This window comes from Oncorhynchus tshawytscha, linkage group LG21 (genome assembly GCF_018296145.1).
Source record: "Oncorhynchus tshawytscha isolate Ot180627B linkage group LG21, Otsh_v2.0, whole genome shotgun sequence".
NCBI classification, from domain to species: Eukaryota; Metazoa; Chordata; class Actinopteri; order Salmoniformes; family Salmonidae; genus Oncorhynchus; species Oncorhynchus tshawytscha.
Genome location: NC_056449.1, coordinates 23,338,495 through 23,358,970, shown reverse-complemented (window position 1 = coordinate 23,358,970; position 20,476 = coordinate 23,338,495). Strand labels below are relative to the sequence as shown.

Here is a 20,476-nt window from a genome sequence, read left to right as displayed (position 1 = left end):
ACTTATAATATCTACATATTTACAACTGTGACCATTATTCCGCCGTCTCTAGGAATTTGTTACAGTCGGGTGGAAACACATATTCATACTCCAATATTTCTGCCCAGGTGTATGAAGTGATGCACAAAACAAACTGAGTAAGCACATTTGAGAAAAGCACTAGACAAAAAGAGAATGTTTTTTAGCAGCTCTAGGCGATGCGCCATCTGTTGGTGCCATCTTAGCCATTGAAGGTGTTACTGTTTGCTCAATATATATGGCTGCACACCCCACCCCTTGTCTTTGATGGAATTTAGGAGTTGTTACATCACAGGCTGCTAAGTGCCATTGCAGCAGTTGGTCCTGCAGCCACAACCAAGGTGGTCCATTGCAGAACATTTAGTATAACAGTGAGATAGTCCATTGGTAAGTGGAAGGTCCTTCGTTCAATCGGTCATCTACATTTAAATATCAAAGGTGCCCCCCCCTTCTTACCTCAAGCATAAGTGACCAACTCCACTGTGATTTGTTAAGAAGACTGTGAAATGTTATTCATTGATAGTCCCTTGTACTTTCTACCTGTGGGGCCTGGCTGGCTTTGTGACAGTAACCACTCATGCTACACATCCCACAAAGCCTTACGAGTCTCTGTCACACCGTCTCATAGCTTCACATAGCATTTTTGGTCTGTGTCCAGCAACCTCTGACTCTGAAGTGACTGACAAAACGACAAAACAACAACCTTGACGGTGAGATGAAAACTGAGAAGGAGCCGGGGGTCGTACTCATCACAGAGAATAGTGTTTTGGAAGGTAAGAGAGTGTATTGTGTATCTCACGGTCTACAACGACTTGATGATGGTTCAAGTACAATGATGATTAATACTATGAAACACTGAATATGGGTTATTTATGAAAGCTTGTTAATTGTCAGCAGTCAAGTTAGACATATGGACTGAGTTTGGAGTATTTTGATAAATGTTCAGGGGCGGACTGGGACATACTGTGTCTCAAAGCCATATAAAATATCTTGGTTGTAAAATAGTTGCTATTGAGTTGAATATTGGGAAATGCAAATTATACCTACAGAAAGCTGAGGCCCTCCTCTCTTCGACAGGGACATGGGGGCGAAGCTTCCAAGGCTGTGTTTTTCCTGTAATTGCATTTTGAAATGTTACATGATCGGAACACATTTTTCTTTCAAGCGCATGGGTGGGGGAGGAGGCGAGGGCGCAGGGGCAGGGCAGACACTTTCATTACAGGAATCCTGTGGATAATGCACTACTGTTTGACCAAATCATGGTTTTAGCCTCCCCAAAAAAAGGAAGTTTTGAGTGAGGTGACAATGTAGAATGTATTTTTTCAACATTTACAGGCACCCTTTCAGACCCCTGGGGGTACTTGGCCTATCCAGGGTGGGTAGTTAAGAGAACATAGACCTACTGGTAAAATGCACAGAGACATTGTGCAACAACAACAAAAAACAATTATCTTAAAGGTTCAGTCACCTTTTTTCATAGTTTTATTTTTATATAAAAAATATATTTTGGTTTGTTTGTGTCATCAACCAAAAAAATGGTGGGGGGGGTTCCTTATTATTTTCTATGTTTGGTTAGGTCAGGGTGTGACTCGGGTGGGAAAATGTTTTCTATTTCTTTGCTTTTGGCCGTGTGTGTTTCCCAATCAGAGGCAGCTGTCTATTGTTGTCTCTGATTGGGGATCACATATAAGTTGTCTTTTTCCTTTTGGGTTTTGTGTGATCTTGTTTTCTGTATAGTTTCTTAGCCTTACAGAACTGTGCACTTTTTTGTTGTTGTTGTTGTTGTGTTTGTTTGTTGCAGGTTTAGCACTAAAACGTTTTACGTTCGTTGTGTTGTTTATTGGTTAAAACAGCCACCACCTAACCTCCAAGCTAATTATATTCAGGTGTATGTAATTAGGCTCTTACCCTTCCGGGCCACCCTCTCTCCCAAGCAGAAATATACCGGCCTTCACACACCCACCCTCTCTCTCCATCACACTTGGTTTGTACCTGGAAATGAAAACTTTATTTCCAAAATGTTATATTCATAATTTTTTTTAGAATTGCTTATGGGTACCTTCATGTGTGTGTGTAAAATATGACTGTTCTCAGATTTTTTATTCAGATTGTATGTGTTATTTGCAAAACGCTATACATCCATTGTTTAGCTGGAATACACAGTTCATATCCTGCATATTTGACTGTGATATGTGCTTGTCTCACCTAGCTATCATAAGATGCATGCACTTCTGGATAAGAGCATCTGCTAAATGACAAAAATGTTTTATGTACCGATCGTAACATTATGACTAGAACTACTGTTCCCTGAAGGAGGGAAAAGAGGTACAGCATACTATTTGGAGTCGCACGGTTGAAGGATCTACAATCATGCCTGACAAGGCCAATGAAATCTGCACCTCACTGGAAGCCCGCCTTCCACAGGTGATAAGCGTGAGGCTTGGATTCATTCCTTCAATTTAATACCGCTCTTCGACAAGCCCAGGGGCTAAACATGTGTTGTACCTAATTTCCCATCCGTAAAGATCTACATCGCCCCCTGCCAATAATGTCCCATACCTGAGAGAGCTTCCACTCCTGAGAGAGATGGTGCAACCTAGATAAAAGTTCTGCATCCTCCAAAGCGAAAGCATGTGTGCACTGCTCTCCAGCAATAGGGAGCGAGCCAAGGTTAGGAGGGAGGCAGTCTCTCCCCATCTGTTGATGCATGCCACCAGCCGGCCCAACAAAATCAGGGGGATGCGCTTGAGCGCCAGAAACTCTGGATAATCTGTCGTGATCACCTTGCAGGATACAACTCAGTCCATAGGAGCCCCCTGACAATAACAGAGGGTCCCACCACTGGGTCATGGCCCGTAGGCCTAACAGAGACACCTGAAGTGATCGGCTAAGGCTGCGAGATGCGTCCAGGTGAGGGGCTAGCACAGTATCAACAATAGCCACACAGGAATGACTTCCTCACAGAAGCCATCTTCCCCAGTAGGCATAGGCAGTGGCGTAAGCGCACAGTGTTACCCAGCCAAAATGTGGCTAAGCAAAGCCATAACCCGGACACCCTCCGTGGGGATAGAAAAGCGTGATACGCGAGTGAGTCTAGCTCGAGACTCAGAAACAGAATGCACTGAGCTGGAGTCAGACAGCTCTTATTCTGGTTTCTTATGAAGCCTAGAGACTAAATATGGGACAGTAGCATGGATGTGTGTAACAATGCTTGCCCCCTCGACTCCACCGCCACCAGCCAATCGCTGTAACAGCCGGCGGCTCGTGAGCATTCTGAGCATGTAGACTCTGAGGTACTTGCTGAGGGCACATAGGTCTAGAACACAATGCAAAGTCCCGCCCCTTTTCGTAACCATGAATACCGGCTGTACCAGCAGTCCCAGATCTTCCACATAGCAACCACTTGGATTGCCTGCTTCTGGAGAAGGGAGGATATTTCCTCAAAACAGGCTCTGACGCCTCATGAACAGTTGATGTGATGACGCTGCAGAAGTGTGCGGGACACACAACAAATTGTAGCCTGTACCCTGACATCACTGTTAGCATGATCCAGGGCGACACTGCGCATGCGCTCCATTGGTCGGAGCAGACAGCGAGACTCCTGTGAAGTACCATCTGATGGGGCGGGATGCCACCTTGTGGACTGGGAGAGATTGGTTCTTCTTCCATTTCAACCACTCTTGAAAACCACGTATCAGAGCATGGAGAAGGAACACTTTTCATAGAACTCATATATGGGAGACTTTTACACTTTTTAACACCTGTGAACACTGTGGAACTCAGTTGAATCAACTGTGTTTATGTGGCAAGTTTTGCCTAAAGCCCGGCCCACTCTTGGTACACGGGCTCCGGCGATCAGTGCCGTACCCCGATTGGCCATGCCACTTGGGGGTACTGTTGTCACCACTAACCTCACTCAGTTTAGGTGGTAAGATGCGTTCAGGTAACCTGCTGGAACCCAGTGCTGGACCGCACACATTAAAAATAGACCCAGAGAAAAAACTTTATTATGGAGGTTACCCTACCGACCAGTCATGGGTACTGGTGACAAAGAGCCTTGTAACCTAGCTGGGAATGGGACAGACAGCTCTGAAAAATGTACCCTTTCTGTTGTAACAGACATGGGCGATTTGTAATTGAATTGAATTCCCAGGAATGAAAAGCGTTGAACTGGAGACAGACAGCTTATTTGGGGGCTCATATAACCACAGAGACTGCGTGTGGGATAATAGGGTGGTCGTATCCAACTCTGCTCCTTTCCTCATCTCCGCTACCAACAACTAATCACCTATAGGGCCAATAACCTGTACCACTAGACACCTCATAGGGACTAATGAGCTACAGGCAGGAATCAGCAAGGAATCCCAATAATGAGCCACCCATTGGGGAGGGGCGCCCCCTTGTGGACAGTGACCCAACTTGTCACTTTCACTCTGGGGAGAATGATATACCCCTTGAATTTTTTAAGTATATTTTTTAATTTAACCTTTATTTAACTGTGAACCCTGTGAAGACTGTGGAATGTGGAGTAACAGAGGGGGCAGCAATAAACATGGACAAGCGTCCAACATACGCTGTGCTTCCATGAGACTGTATAGCCTGCATGAAGCCTGGCACCTTTACGGGCACAGGGGGCTCTGGCAATGGCTGACATAGTACCTTGTTTGCCAAACATGGGGGGCATTTTTGTCACATTGTTTTCTGCCGGAGGGGCGCACGGGTCACTCCAGGGTCAGCCCAGCCAAGTGCTCGGGGGGCTGCTTCTTCATCAGAGGTGCATGCCAACCCCGTTTCCTTCACTGCCATAACGCTTGGGAAAATCTTGCAAGTTTCACTTGCTCTAAGTTAAGCATGCTAGCTGAAGTTAGTCAGCATAAGCTAGGCTATCTAGCCTCTTTGACCACAGCACGGTCCGTTTAGAATAACTTATTTTTAATTATTATTATTTTTTTAAATTTTACCCCCTTTTTTTCTCCCCAATTTCATGGTATCCAATTGTTAGTTACTACTATCTTGTCTCATCGCTAGATCGCTCCCGTACGGGCCCGGGAGAGACGAATGTTGAAAGTCATGCGTCCTCCAATAAACAACCCAACCAAGCCGCACTGCTTCTTAACACAGCGCACATCCAACCCGGAAGCCAGCCGCACCAATGTGTCATAGGAAACACCGTGCACCTGGCAACCTTGGTTAGCGTGCACTGCGTCCGGCCCGCCACAGGAGTCGCTGGTGCGCGATGAGACAAGGATATCCCTGTCACTGCATCCCCCACGCCCGTACGGGAGCGATGTAGCTCCCTAACCAGGACGACACTATGCCAATTGTGCGTCGCCCCAAGGACCTCCCGGTCGCGGCCAGTTACGACAGAGCCTGGGCGCGAACCCAGAGTCTCTGGTGGCTCTTAACCACTGCGCCACCCGTGAGGCCCCATTTAGAATAACTTAACAACTTAGATCTCTGTATACTAAACAGGAGAGCTACCCCAGAAAATCCACCGTGGGCAGGGAGGAATAGCTAGTAATAGCTAGCTCACCTCGACGAGTTACCCTGGCTAGCACGCTATGCAGCCCTCGTTTAGCTAGTCTAGTCTCAAATGTCCACTTTGGACCAGATCTATTCATCAAGAAGTCTGGGAAGAGAGGCAAGCTGTGCTTGACCGAGGTGGCAGGGGGTACCCACCAAACCTGGCCGCCCTCTGTCTTCAAGTAGACTCCTGTAACCGGCGACAGACTGCACAGCCACCGCATGACCCAGGCCCAGGCAGCTACCGCATCCCCCACACCCAGGCAGGCACTGCATTCCCCACGCCCAGGCAGCTACCGCATCCCCCACACCCAGGCAGGCACTGCATGCCCCACCCCCAGGCACCCAGGCAGGCACTGCATGCCCCACCCCCCAGGCAGCCACTGCATCCCCGCCCAGGCAGCCCAGGCAGCCACTGCATCCCCCGCCCACCCCCAGGCAGCCACTGCATCCCCCAGGCACCCCCCCAGGCAGCCACTGCATCCCCCGCACCCCAGGCAGCCACTGCATCCCCACGCCCAGGCAGCCACTGCATCCCCCACGCCCAGGCAGCCACTGCATCCCCCCCCCCACGCCCAGGCAGCCACTGCATCCCCCACGCCCAGGCAGCCACTGCATCCCGCCCAGGCAGCCAGCGCATCCCCCACACAGGCCCAGGCAGCCACTGCCCCCAGGTCCCACCCCCAGGCAGCCACCGCATCCCCCACGCCCAGGCAGCCACCGCATCCCCCACCCCCAGGCAGCCACTGCATCCCCCCCCCCAGGCAGCCACCATCCCCCACCCCCAGGCATCCCCCACGCCCAGGCAGCCACCATCCCGCCCAGGCAGCCACCGCATCCCCCACGCCCAGGCAGCCACCGCATCCCCCCCACCCCCAGGCAGCCACCGCATCCCCCACACCCAGGCAGCCACCGCATCCCCCACACCCAGGCAGCCACCGCAGCTTGCCATTTGCTAATCTGTAAAGGGTATGGAGAGTCACATATCCCGTTAACAATTCTGTAGCTACAGTATGTGCTATTCTGAAGTTTTGTCTGAATCAGATCATCTTGATGGGAACATTTTAAACTGATTTATTTGAAAGACATTTTAAAAAGCATACAGTGATTTCCCAACAAAGGAATGGACACGGAGTGAATCATGCGGTCATAAATCTCCATATACTGCCCTCATTTTCTTGTTTGTATTCCTGTACTGAACACAATCAATATGGAATGAAAAAGTACCTGATCTGTAGAACATATTCAAACAATCTTATTCACTGCCGGGAGTATTGTTGTTTTTGACTTATCCAGGAAAGACAAGTACTGTAGTTGATTAAGGCCTAGTGTTATTGTCAGTGTTTGACCACCTCATTCAGACTGTTTGGTATGATTTGTGATTTAAGATCATTGAGTCCCTCCATGTGTGTGCATATTTAGTTTCAAGTTTCTAGTTTCAATTAAATTGTTAACTGGATTGTTGATCTAACATGAGTTCAATCTGTACTTGACCATGCACCCAGTTAAAATAAAATAGCTTTATTTGTCCAGAGGGAATTTGGTTATACATTTGTAGCTCCAGTTCAGTAAATGAGTTCACTGTTTACATTCCTCCAGTGAGTTGTTATGATGACATGGCACAGGGGGAGAGCTTTCCTCTTTTGTTCTCTATTGCTCCTCTATTCTTCCTTAAGCGAGGGGGGAGGCCGATAGCATGACGAAGCCCCATTAGACCAACTCCTTGAATGGCCGACTCCTTGAAGTTTGCGGTTGTCTTAGGCGACACAGATTGAATTGTGCCCAAGGTTTGAAATTAGAGAGCATGCAGAAGCCATTTCAATTGGTTTTTCTTTTTTTTCTATATTTGTATTGGACATATGAGAGCATACAATTTACAATTGTTTACAAACATAAACAATTGTTTACAAATATATATATATTTTTTATAGTGGTATTCCAGACAGTGTTTCTCCCAGTTTGTCTGTGCTGGACATGGAATTTGTTTCATGTTTTACAGTAGCTATTGTGTGAAAAACTTTGTCCCTGCAATGAACCCGCTGACCATGCACCATGGTTCACAATCATCACCAATCAACCAGGTAAGGTTGGGCAGGCTCGGTGCTCAAGAGCTCCAGTCCGCCTGCACGGTCCGGTCTATCCAGTGCCACCTCCACGCACCAGCCCTCCAGTGGCAGCCCCCCGCACAAGGCTTCCTGTGTGTGTCCAGAGCCCAGTACTCCCTGTTCCTCCTCCCCGCACTCTCCCTGAGGTGCGTGTCCTCGGCCCAGTACCACCAGCGCTGGCACCAGCGCCGCCAGAGTCTTCCGCCTGTCCAGAGCCGCTGGAGTCTTCCGCCTGTCCAGAGCCGCTGGAGTCTTCCGCCTGTCCAGAGCCGCTAGAGTCTTCCGCCTGTCCAGAGCCGCTAGAGTCTTCCGCCTGTCCAGAGCCGCTAGAGTCTTCCGCCTGTCCAGAGCCGCTAGAGTCTTCCGCCTGTCCAGAGCCGCTAGAGTCTTCCGCCTGTCCAGGGCCGCTAGAGTCTTCCGCCTGTCCAGAGCCGCTAGAGTCTTCCGCCTGTCCAGGGCCGCTAGAGTCTTCCGCCTGTCCAGGGCCGCTAGAGTCTTCCGCCTGTCCAGGGCCGCTAGAGTCTCCCGCCTGTCCAGGGCCGCTAGAGTCTCCCGCCTGTCCAAAGCTGCTAGAGTCTCCCGCCTGTCCAGAGCCGCTAGAGTCTCCCGCCTGTCCAGAGCTGCTAGAGTCTCCCGCCTGTCCAGAGCTGCTAGAGTCTCCCGCCTGTCCAGAGCTGCTAGAGTCTCCCGCCTGCCCAGAGCTGCTAGAGTCTCCCGCCTGTCTTCATCTTTAGACGAAGAGGAGGAAATCAGCCGTGACAGCAGTAGATCTGTTCTATGTGTGCTATTTCCATGCTTCCTTTTCGTTATGTTTAGTTTTTGCGTCTTTTGCTTTGGGGTTTGGTACACCAGCTTCAAAGAGCTGAAAATACAATATTTGCAGTTTTTGAAAATATATTTCACAGTGGTTTAGATGGTACAATGATTATCTTGTCACATAAAATGAAATCAGGAGAACTATTAGAATTTTTGCAACCAGGAAATGGCAGAGCAATTTCTGCATATGCACCTTTAAAGAGCGACTGCCTTTTAAAAGCAAGGAACCCCTTTGGAAACAGCCTATGAGTCAGAAACAGTTATTCTAGTGTCAAAATTGAGTACCTAGTGTAAATAGGATAATTTGATCATAAAGTCACTCTGCAAAAATTGAGTTTGGAACATCCATGTGTCACAACAGGTAAATTAAGGTTGGGTTTGATTTGAAGATGTATATGTATATGTTTTAATTTATGTGTTTGAGCTGATCTTGGACCTAGCGGTATCCCACTTTGGGTGAGGTTATATGAAGGTAACATTTAATATCCATACAGACATGCCAGATATGAGCAGAGAATACTTTTTAATTGGAGTAATGAACAGACAGTTTTCTGGTTAAGATCACGACAGATCAGTTACACACTCTAGTAAGGCTGTTCCCTAATGCTCCACAAGATGGTGCTGTGTTGATGTGATTGGGAACTCTGCCTCCCTTTCCCTCCATCACCTTATGCTAAGCACACAGTCCGACTCCACAGCTCAGCTGCATATGGGTGTCAGATAAAATTGCCTCTCGAGCCTGATCTTGGGTCAGTTTAGCATTTTCCCCACTAATGGTTAGTGTTAGGATTGGAGGAGGGGAGCCTCTGTATGAAAGCTTATGTTTTAATTGATTACTCTTACTGGGAGTGGTATGTTACCCATTTATCCAAAATGCTTAAGGCTGAATGCTCAACTGCATGTCAACAAAAATTGGAGGGTGCAAAATTATCCATGCCCTGAGGTCTTGTGTAAATCAACTGTCCGTCATACAGTCCTACATTTGAATGATCTCCCACATGAAAAAATTATACAGTTTACTATAGAATACTACAGTACTTACTACAGAATTATATAGTAAACTGTAGTATACTGTAGAATAATATAATACACACTGTAGTATCCCTCAACCATGTTATACAATAGTAAATACTACAGTATTATCAGCAAAAAAGCACTGTAGTAAATATTACAGTAATATCTGCGAAAACACTACAGTCAACAAAAACACACTGCTTTAGCTATAGTAAATACTACAGTATTTAATATGTATATGCTATTCCCAATCCCCTCACAATTTGTGCCTCCCATAAGAGTGAAACCTACAGCAACCATTACACGTAAAATATTTCAAGAGATTCAGAGATCTTTATCTTTATCTATATTTTAAGGGGTTTTCATTATTCGCTCTTCTATAAATCCGTAAACTTATGTATATCCTGCAGAACCTTGTCTTCTCAAGCTCAGACAGCTTGTATAGTTCAGAGCTACCTGTTGTAAGGTGCTGCTCCCGACCCCTGGCTTTAGCCTCAGGCTACATCACACTTGGCAACAGAAACCAGCAATGAAACCACATGCACAGAGGTAACACAGTGCCTTTCCCACCTTATTACGATGCCTATAGCATCTCAGCGAGAGGCTTTACTATCTAGACTTGTTTGGCATCTGTCTATTAACACACATGCAATCTTTGTACTATCTGAAATGAAAGTTTACTGTGAGCCTACGGTGTGTTGCGGAACTGCCTTTGATGTCAATTTAAAAAGTTTTACAAGGTTTGTAACCTTTGCAGAAATAACAAGCAGGTACGACAGTTGTAATTACATCCCGATAGGAGGAATTCGATGGAAGGTATCCATGGAAATATAACACAGGGTCATCCAAACAGAGCAGACCTATTTTAAAAATATGAGCATAAAATCACTAAGCTCATTATTTGGTTGGGAAATGATTTTGAAGTCCCCCATCCTTTTATCTTTTCCCTCTGAAACTATTTTCTGAGAATATTTTACCGTATCAAATTCAAAAAGTAAAAAGGAATTAAGGATATGCAAAACTGACTCCAAAATCTATTTTTCATCTTGGACAAACCCCAGGAGGAGGAGGAACTATAACGAACCAGCCCAACAGAACAGGGTAATTCATTATTATGCTATTTGGTAATCAGTAAGACATATGCATCCAAAGCACCTACAGTAAAAACACGAGGCTCTGCAGATATTCTGATGCATCTTTAGACAAATTCAGACTATGGCGTAAAACATTTCATTGCTTCACTTATTTATTTTTCCTATCAAGGTCAGTTTTCTTGGCCTCAGCCAGTAGATATGGTCTCAAGGCCGAAAACGGTTTCTATGTCTTCAATCGTACACAGTGTTACAACAACAACCTTCCACTCCCTGATGAGTAAGCCTACTCAGGCCATACCCTGAATGGAGATTTTATATAAACCCATTCCAACAAATTAAAACTGCAGTAGGGGAATGCATATTGTCTTTTATTTTCCTATGTTTATACAATATGATGTTCTGGGACATATTGAACAACAACAACATCAGTATCAGGTGTACAAAGCTGCATGTCACATTTCATCTTTTTTTGTATTTGATCCTTATCCATGCTCTTACCAGGTTCAAAGCAATCTGATAGAATAAATCTCATGTCTATCTCCTATTACTATCTTCTTATAGTCCATACATGCTAAGATCAATACGTATTCACTTGACAAATCATAGCTACCCTGCTCTGGCTGACGGCAAAGTCGGCTCAAAACCAAAGTGACATGGGTTAAGCATGTGGAGTAATGAGTAGTATTCAGTGTTTTCACATGCAAAAGTGACAAAAATGAGTAGTATTCAGTGTTTTCCAAAAAGTGACATGGGTTAAGCATTTTCACATGCAAAAGTGACATGGGTTAAGCATGTGGAGTAATGAGTAGTATTCAGTGTTTTCACATGCAAAAGTGACATGGGTTAAGCATGTGGAGTAATGAGTAGTATTCAGTGTTTTCACATGCAAAAGTGACATGGGTTAAGCATGTGGAGTAATGAGTAGTATTCAGTGTTTTCACATGCAAAAGTGACATGGGTTAAGCATGTGGAGTAATGAGTAGTATTCAGTGTTTTCACACACAAGTGATTGCTTTTGATAAAAAACACTTTACCCTACCTTCCCCCTGTACCCTACCTTTATGAAAATGTATGTTATATGGAAAAGGTGTTGTATGTTTTGAACAATGCATTATGCTGCCTTGTTGACGACATGACAGAGCGACTCAGATTACGATTTGATTAAAGAAGGGTGCTCCTCCCTCACAGCTTTTGTCCGTTCACGTCACGAGCCAAAGACCGGTGCACTGTGGTTCAGTTTAATCGAACTCCCTTCATGTTACAAATGCAGATTCTAGCTTTAAAGTGATAGTTTATTTTATCTTATTTTCCTCAAATTGTTAGCTGGTTAATTACCGATCTCTTGAGTCACTTGGCTGTTATTTTTGGATGTAGCAATGCTAGTGGAAACAAATTGCATAAATTAGTGCTTTGGAAGACACAAAAATAAAATGCAACGTCCCTTTAACTTCCAAGCATTCATTATTCTTTTTCCCAGAAATCAATCTTGATTGAATAGGCACCTTTCATGAGTGAAGGCCATACAGACATTGAAATTAACCAGGTTTACCAAATATAAAAAAAGTGGGCATGTTACTATTTGTACATGAAAGATAGACACAAGGACCCAGGAGTTGACAGCCCCCCCCTTCCCCATGTGCTAGGGGAGGTACTGATATCCTCCCTTCCTGAGTGTGAACTCCAGTGAAGACTGTGGGCATAGGGAGTATAGCTGAGGTGATCCCACTAGAACTTCTGAGGATGATGGGTTGACCTGGGAGGGTCTCTCACCTGAAAACTTGGAAATTATGGAAGCCATAAAGGTCCTTCATTTTGTGCCATCTGGTAAGTCAGTCAGTTTGCCCAGGATTGGAGGGTTTCCCTGCTGTGCAACCCGAGAACCCTTGTGCAAGCGTGTACCATTTGCCTTCTAGACTTTACACCTGACAACCCGGAGGGAAGTCTTGTATGTTTAGTGAATAAGTTGAATTTTAGGGTAGGACTGTCCTTTTACACTTCAACAAGACTTGCCTTGATTTTTGTCTAGTTTTACATGTATAATGTGTGAGTGAGTATTGTTTTTAAATGAATCTGTGGCATTATCTACATGTGCTTACAACTTGTTACAACTAGTTACTGAATGAATCATGTTTGATATTTTTCCACCAGCATCTTGATATTGAAACCATTCATGCTAAATGAGATGCCTTTATTGGCCTGGACAGCTGGAAATTTCAAAAGCAAATGGTGTGGGTCAATATTTACAATATGACTGTAAATGGAACCCTGGCCGTTCCATGGGAAGTACAGCTGCACCCGTTAACTATCATTCTGAAGTGGGCTGACACATTTTATCTGGTTGCCCATGGGTGAACATAACAAGGATATCATCTGATGCGTATTTGACCATTTCTGATATGACTCGGGTTATTTGCTTGGTGACTGACTCTTTGTCTGAGGCGCAGGACTGTTTGCCTGAGGTGAATAGTATTATGGGTTTTCTTAGGGCAGAAGATGTGCCTCTGTAACAGTCGTCCTCCCAAACACCAAGATAACCTCCTACTTATTCCTACATATAGTCCACACCTTTTGTATTCGGCACATGTGACTAATAACGTTTGATTTCATTTGAACTATAACGTCTTACCAACTCAAGTCCTTCACCACACAAACTTCTCACTGTACAAACAACGTAGACGGCTGCATGCCACCAACCAATTAGTTACAGTATGTAGGGCACTATATATGAATAGCACAACAGGGCAGTTACGAATAGCACAGCCTTTTACTTAAAATATGTATGACACAGGTAGCTCAGACAATCTCTGTAGTTATCATTGGGGCATCCACCCCTTTCCACTTCCTGTATTGGCTCTTCTGTGGTCTTCATGGGTTAATGTGCTCTGGTTGAATTTTCTCAGGCAAGGGATTAAGTAAGATTATCCAGTAGAAAAAAGCCACATGTTCTAATCTGGTAAATTTCAAGGTTTCCACTCGTTGAATGTATTATTAGACCTGGGATGGTTTGTTGAGACTTATTTAATAATACAAATATCATGACCATACGGAATTATTTAATAAGGCACTTCATGGAGCGGATAAGATGCTCTTCCCTGTGGCCTTACTTTGAACCAGTTGCTTGAGATAGAGTTTTATTTAATCCACTTAAAAACGGAAGATAATTAGCTTGATTTTTCTCGTCGTTACATTCTTTGCCTTCAAAAGGATTATCCCTCGTTGCCACACAGAATTGGTGTCAAGGAGAAGCAACTGTTTGAAGTTGTCTTTTACTATTCATGTATTGGCACCAAGCTGGAACTTGCTATAATTTGACTGATTTCCTTGTTCTTCTACAGCATGTGTGTGCATATCTGTAACGTCAGCACAGCTGCAGGGTAGGGCTTCAGTGCCTTGAAACAACGGGAGAGCACAATGGCAGTAGTTGGCATCTGAGATTCTGATGCCAGAAACCCCACAATCATACACTATTGGTCCGGTTATCTTTACGGAGACAAACCTATTGTGCACCTTGACGAGGTAATCACTCCACCTGGCATGCAAAAGCACTCTCACCGGTGTAAGGTATTGTGGTAGAAAGAGCTGTATGTCTTGCTTTCACACTGGCGTAGTGACCTGGTGTACATTACACAACACAACCTGCCGTTAATGTTATTACACCCTGTACATGTGAGGCAGTACGACTATTTTTTCTGCCGGTTGCTTTTCATGTTTACGGTAGTCCTGCATTTTTTATTCATTAATTTAATTTCTCATCCACATAAATTATACAATATGGGGAGACTGTATTTCAGAAGGGGAGATAATCATTTGATTTAGCAAAATGTATCCCATTCTTCCAGAGGGGTTATGACCTTGATAATATTTATCCCAAAGGGGGTAAAAGAAACTGCTCAAACAGAATAAAGAATTCATAACATTTCCCACTTTTTGCAACTAGCTGAATGTACTATTTGAAAAGACTTAACTAGGACAAGGCTATTCTGTTTCTAAACTCCCAAGGCCAGTTGTCTCAAGCTGATAGCCTTTTCCCTAAACAACGATAGTGAGGCTTTCCGAGCCACGCCCCAGGTATGAACCTAGCTTCTTGTCCTTATTCAAGGTAATAACTTTTCCCCAAACCACAAATATTCCCTCATTAGCTGTCATTCGGAGAGTTGAAACCATGCCATTAACCGTACAGTTTACCATACAGTTTACCATACAGTTGATCATACAGTTTACCATACAGTTTACCATACAGTTTACCATACCATTAACCATACAGTTTACCATACAGTTTACCATACCATTAACCATACAGTTTACCATACAGTTTACCATACAGTTTACCATACCATTAACGGTACAGTTAACCCTACCGTTTACCATACAGTTTACCATACTGTGTACCTCAAAGAGAACATAGGAATGACATGTTATCATACCTTGGAAGGCGATACAAACCAAACAGCATCATTAGAACAGAAATATAAAAGGAGATAAATAGAATTTCCCTCCAGCAGTTGTCTGAAGACATGTTAGCTCAGACCCCATATGGCTTTCTGGAAACAAGACAGCCATTTTAATGAAAAACATGCTGGGAATATCAAACCGTCAAATTTAAAACTCTATTTCTAGTCCAAGAATCTGCCTCAGAGCGCAATGTGACTCTAAAATAGATCATGTGGTCAATTAAAAGCAGATTGAATAAAAACAAAATAAAAAAATGTCACCTTCCAAAGCAAACAGGAAGATACACATTTTAGCAACTGAATACAACCAGGAGCAGGACAGTGGAAGGTAACTATTTTGGGGATTGATTTCGATGGCCAAGTTGCCATGCGGCCTGCAGCAGGACAGTATATCTCTGTCAACACCACGAGACCGCGCCCTCAGGAAGTCAGACTGCCTTCTAAACAGGACATCCACAAGCACAAGCACATGAAGAAGCCCTGGGGAGGAGACATGCTGTAGTGGAGGGAGGTGTACAGTAGGCTTCAATTGGTACTACAATTTTTATTTACATGTCTTGGTAAGACTTTACCAGCCCACAGGGCCCACCAGCCCACAGCCCACAGACTTTACCAGCCCTTTACTGCATGTGTACACCTTACTGTTACATCTGTTCACGTAGGAAACTTCTACAACAGACTGAATGGCTGTCATTTAGTCACTGTCTTTCTGAGATGACAATAACACAATGTAAGGGATCATACATCCGTATGAGGAAGTATTTCAGTGCGTTATGACCACTTCATTATGCATAATGCATTTTATTTAATTAATTTTTATTTCATGTATTTTTGTTTGTAATCCCAGCCCCTATCCCCGGGAGGCCTTTTGCCTTTTGGTAGGCCGTCATTGTAAATAAGAATTTGTTCTTAACTGACTTGCCTAGTTAAATAAAGGTTCAATAAAATAAATAAAAATAATAATAATTATTATTATTATACCTATAGATGTTCATGACCTAAAATATACACTATTGACAGAAGACTTCAACTTGCCAAGTGGTCGTCTATATAACACACAAAAAAGGCTGGCATAAAATATCATAGGGTCTCCTAACACATTGCTCACAGTCACATAAGGGCCCTGTTACGTAAGGTCCTCAGTCAGTTGATGAGGTGAAACCCTGTGAAATGGGAGAGGCATGAGAATCTTCCCTCTAATCACCATAGAGATACAGTATACTGGAGCCATAGAAATAGAATTCATTGAACGGACACTCCCATTCAAGTCGATGTGCTGTGGTCTGAATTTTTTTCTCTCTTCTAGTCCTTTTATTTCTATAGTAGAAAGGCTGTGAGGCTACTCTCTCCCAGTAGTTTGCTAGGAACAGGACTGTCTCTATGAGATACCTGACTACACACACAAACATTTCCTCATGCCCTTAAAACACCATCTGGGGTCAGGTTCACGGTAAACTTAACTGAATTCATGTGTTTCTTTTGGGGATCAAATGTCTTGACACTTTCAATGATACAAATAAGAGACATATGAGAAGACACCTCTTTCAATGTCCTAAATATCTTCTCATAGTGCTCTGGCATTCTACAAAATGCAATATTTCTCCTTACAGACGCATACATAAAACTATAAATTCATAGGAAATAAAAACCTTCCAGATTAAATGGAATTTACTTCAACCATGTTAGTAATGCCATTTGCAATGCTATGACTTTACACACAACTTGCTGCTGTATGTCTGTCAGGCATTTCAGTGCTACGAGCCTGCCGGTGGATTTGAAAGCTAACGAATGACATTTATTGTTGTCGCCTGCATTCTGTGAGCTGTTTTTGAAGGCATGCTAATGCCAAGAACATTGGGTTCACCCTGTGTCAGCTCTGTGTCAGATCGACTCTGTGTCAGATCCATTTTCACTGAGACCTGGGGACATTCTCTACTACACCCTTAACCTTTAACTTTGCACTGTATGGTGCCAGGTTCCACTATGTCCTAGTAACACGTAGGGGACAGGATATCCCATGTGGAAATAACAAAATCGTTTACATACAGTATAAAGAGAAGGGACATCATGACGCTTGCTGATGCATCTCACCAAGCACAGCTAATACAGGTGAAGGATCTTAATTTAAGCCAGTTTACTACAGCAGGAAAATAATCCTGCAGCAACAGGAAATGTGAATTATTATGTGGATTATAATTAATGAACATTTTTGTAGGGGTTGATACATTTTTCTTAAGGGAAAATCAAGTATGACATTTCTAAGTGGAAATTACAAACTTCAGAAGCCTTTTTAAACCTCAACTACACTACACATTTTATATTTCCAGCATTGCAGGAAAGTTCTCCTTCAACAGGGTGATCAAATGAAGATCCTACATCTGTATACTGTAAGGCCTATGCTATCTATATTGTACAGCCAGAGTACAAATATGTCATGAGTAATTAAACATTTACAACATTGATTTGTTCAGTCTCTTGGTACACATTATAGCTGGCTTGACCCATTGTTTTATCGATTCAAGTGAAAATATCGAAAACACTCTTTGACATTACAAAACTCAGACCATTTCCTCTTTTTTAATACCCATATTTCTCTCTCTTTTCCCCACAGAGGCTCCATCATCTGGGAGGTCAAAGAATGGATATGTTTTCCAGGAGATGGGTGAGTATGGAACAGAGTTTCATTGTTGACTTTGATCCCTTTGCTCAGCGGTACTCTCATCTGCTGTGGTCTCTATCACATGATAGGATGATGGATAGGATGTGACATGACATCAGAGAATGATAGATAGGATGTGACATAGCATTATATCACATCATAGGATGATAGATAGGATGTGACATAGCAATATATCACATCATAGGATGATAGATAGGATGGTACATAGCATTATATCACATCATAGGATGATAGATAGGATGTTACATTGCATTATATCACATCATAGGATGTGACATGACATCATAGAATGATAGATAGGATGTGACATAGCATTGTATCACATCATAGGATGATAGATAGGATGGTACATTGCATTATATCACATCATAGGATGATAGATAGGATGTTACATTGCATTGTATCACATCATAGGATGATAGATAGGATGTTACATTGCATTGTATCACATCATAGGATGATAGATAGGATGTTACATTGCATTGTATCACATCATAGGATGATAGATAGGATGTTACATTGCATTGTATCACATCATAGGATGATAGATAGGATGTTACATTGCATTATTTCACATGATGAGATACTTCATATTTGTTTGACAAAATGTGTCAATTTTGAATAGGTACTGACCAGTGGTAAGAAATACTGTAGATCACTCTGGGCAAAGCTAATATGCACTGATTGCAGTGGTTACTTATGCTAATCCTTCATTTCATACACCAATGAGCACCGTCAGGCCTTTAGCGGTAGTAACAAAGAAAACAAACTAGTAAATAACTAGGTAGATGACAAATGAGCCGATGCCATGGAGGAATACTCATATATCACATGTGTGCAAAGTTATAGCTCAGCCAAGCTAATTACCACATCAAGCTGCATTGTTGTTCATGGATACAGTCTTCGTGCCCTCTTTCTCTCTCATAAAACATGCATGAATCTACAACACATATTTCTCTTCAATACGATGAAAGAATTTACGAGGGGACGTCTATTGTTATATTGTGCCATTTCTGGTTTTAGGGGGATTATTTTATAGGACCTCAATGTTCTGTACTGTGTGTTCTATAACAGATGGTAATACAGACAGAGGGCAGACCAATAGCTTCATACTCTAAATACTGTTGACCTTGTCTAATACCTTAACCTTGAGACCAAAACTGAATCAATCGATATTGTAGTAGCTACATCCATTAAGCTAACACTATGCGTTTTCTGCAGCTTTGTCTTTGGAGGGCAAGGTTCTGAAAATATAACTGTACTTTTCCATCATTCATATATGAATGTACCATAACATCAAGCAAGGCACTCCAGTGAAGTAAACTAGCCTATTCAGAGATAGAAGAACCTGCATGGTAATTTATGACATTGGAGAGGGTATCCTAATCCTTGACCTCTGACCTTTGCTGTGTTGTTGTGTCTGCAGAGTTGCGAGATGTGGAGCGGGAGGAATGTGTTGAGGGCAAAGTGGGGAACCATGACAATACACCTAAGGACCACAATGACATTCCGATCCAAACAGGGATTTCAGGTCAGTGTGTGTGTGTGTACGTGTGCGTGTGTGTGTGTGCATCATACTAATCAATTAAATAGTATTTACCAAGGGCTGCCAAAAACTACTATTCTCTGTCTAGCTTCCATATTTTAGAAGAAAAAGAAACGCACACCTATTTAGACGAGGTGCTGGCTAGCGGAGTAGAAAACTTAAAAATAAAGGAGAGCCGCACACTCTAGGAGCTCAGATGCAAAAATGTAATATCCAAAGTTTCGACAGCCAGGCTGTCTTCATCAGGTTATAATCGTGATGAAGACAGCTTGGCTGTCGAAACGTTGGATATTACATTTTTGCATCTGAGCTCCTAGAGTGTGCGGCTCTCCTTTATTTTCTAACTTCCATATTTTGACATTTTGTTATAGTTATGAGGTACTAGTCAGTGCCAAGAGTTCCTCAGAAGTCAAGGAAATAAACAGTCTGTCATTGTGTGTCCTTCTACTATTCCACCTGCTGTCAGAACTGACTATTTATAAATATGGAGAAACAGATCTCTTGAGAGCTATGTGCCTATGTGGTCTGTTGAAAACGATGCCGACTTAAAAACCTTTAATCTGTAGTTCCAGATGACCCTGGGGATGACCCTGGGTTTGGGCTCCTGAACACATCAAGAAAAGTAAGCTACTCTTTTAAAACACTCTCTGTACAGCTCTAATATTAGCTAAAGGAACTTGAGAAGTGAATCCCAGTGGAATTATGACATATTTGAAATCAAACTTTCACCCAGACCGAGTACTAACTTCAATGGGATGTTTGCATGAGAAGGTTTGAAATTCGCATAATGTATCTGTATGGTGTTGGAACCCTTTACAAGTCTACTCCTACCAACATCTTCCCTGGCTTTGCCTCCACCAGTATGTGAAGCCGATGAACTTCCAGGAGGAAGTGCGCGGCCACCGGGACCTAGATGGCTTCCTGGCCCAGGCCAGTATCCTATTGGATGATAAGGCAACCACTCTAGACGAGGTGCTAAGGTGCATGCTGACCCATGTAACGGAAGACGGCCACGGGGGCTGTGACATGGACGAGGTCATGAACACTGTGTTCACAGACACAGGAGGAGATGAGGACAATGGTGTGCACCGGGGAATAAAATGCAAAGTGCAGTTTGCAAATGGCAATTGCTGGAAGAGGCCAATGTAGTTCTAAAATGAGGAAGTTGATAGAATCTCGTTTCTTATGATTATCAGTAAAATGTGTTAAAATGATAGATTACTACGTAA

General features: G+C 43.4%; 2 protein-coding genes across 2 annotated transcripts in view; both read left to right on the top strand.

The window, feature by feature from the left end:
- The first annotated feature begins 733 nt into the window (after nt 1-733).
- LOC121840321 (vegetative cell wall protein gp1-like) lies at nt 734-6,500 on the top strand. The gene is made up of 2 exons (XM_042302851.1): nt 734-791; nt 5,728-6,500. Exons 1-2 carry the CDS (start codon nt 734-736, stop codon nt 6,498-6,500), a joined length of 831 nt encoding a protein of 276 aa, XP_042158785.1.
- Nucleotides 6,501-12,248: 5,748 nt separating this feature from the next.
- The window catches only part of slc4a11 (solute carrier family 4 member 11), a 30,328-nt gene continuing 22,100 nt past the window's right edge, over nt 12,249-20,476 (top strand). Inside the window, exons 1-5 of the mRNA XM_024383220.2 lie at nt 12,249-12,394; nt 17,633-17,683; nt 19,128-19,232; nt 19,814-19,869; nt 20,109-20,328. Coding sequence (XP_024238988.1) covers nt 12,358-12,394; nt 17,633-17,683; nt 19,128-19,232; nt 19,814-19,869; nt 20,109-20,328 — 469 coding nt within the window. The 5' untranslated portion in view covers nt 12,249-12,357. The remainder of the gene's footprint in view (nt 12,395-17,632; nt 17,684-19,127; nt 19,233-19,813; nt 19,870-20,108; nt 20,329-20,476) is intronic.

Bases quoted from the DNA above. Each gene is read 5' to 3' on its own strand.
- LOC121840321 (XM_042302851.1), top strand. From the start codon at position 734: ATGAAAACTGAGAAGGAGCCGGGGGTCGTACTCATCACAGAGAATAGT. The intron at 792-5,727 runs GTAAGAGAGTGT...GTCTTCAAGTAG, and splicing joins AGAGAATAGTGTTTTGGAAG to ACTCCTGTAACCGGCGACAG.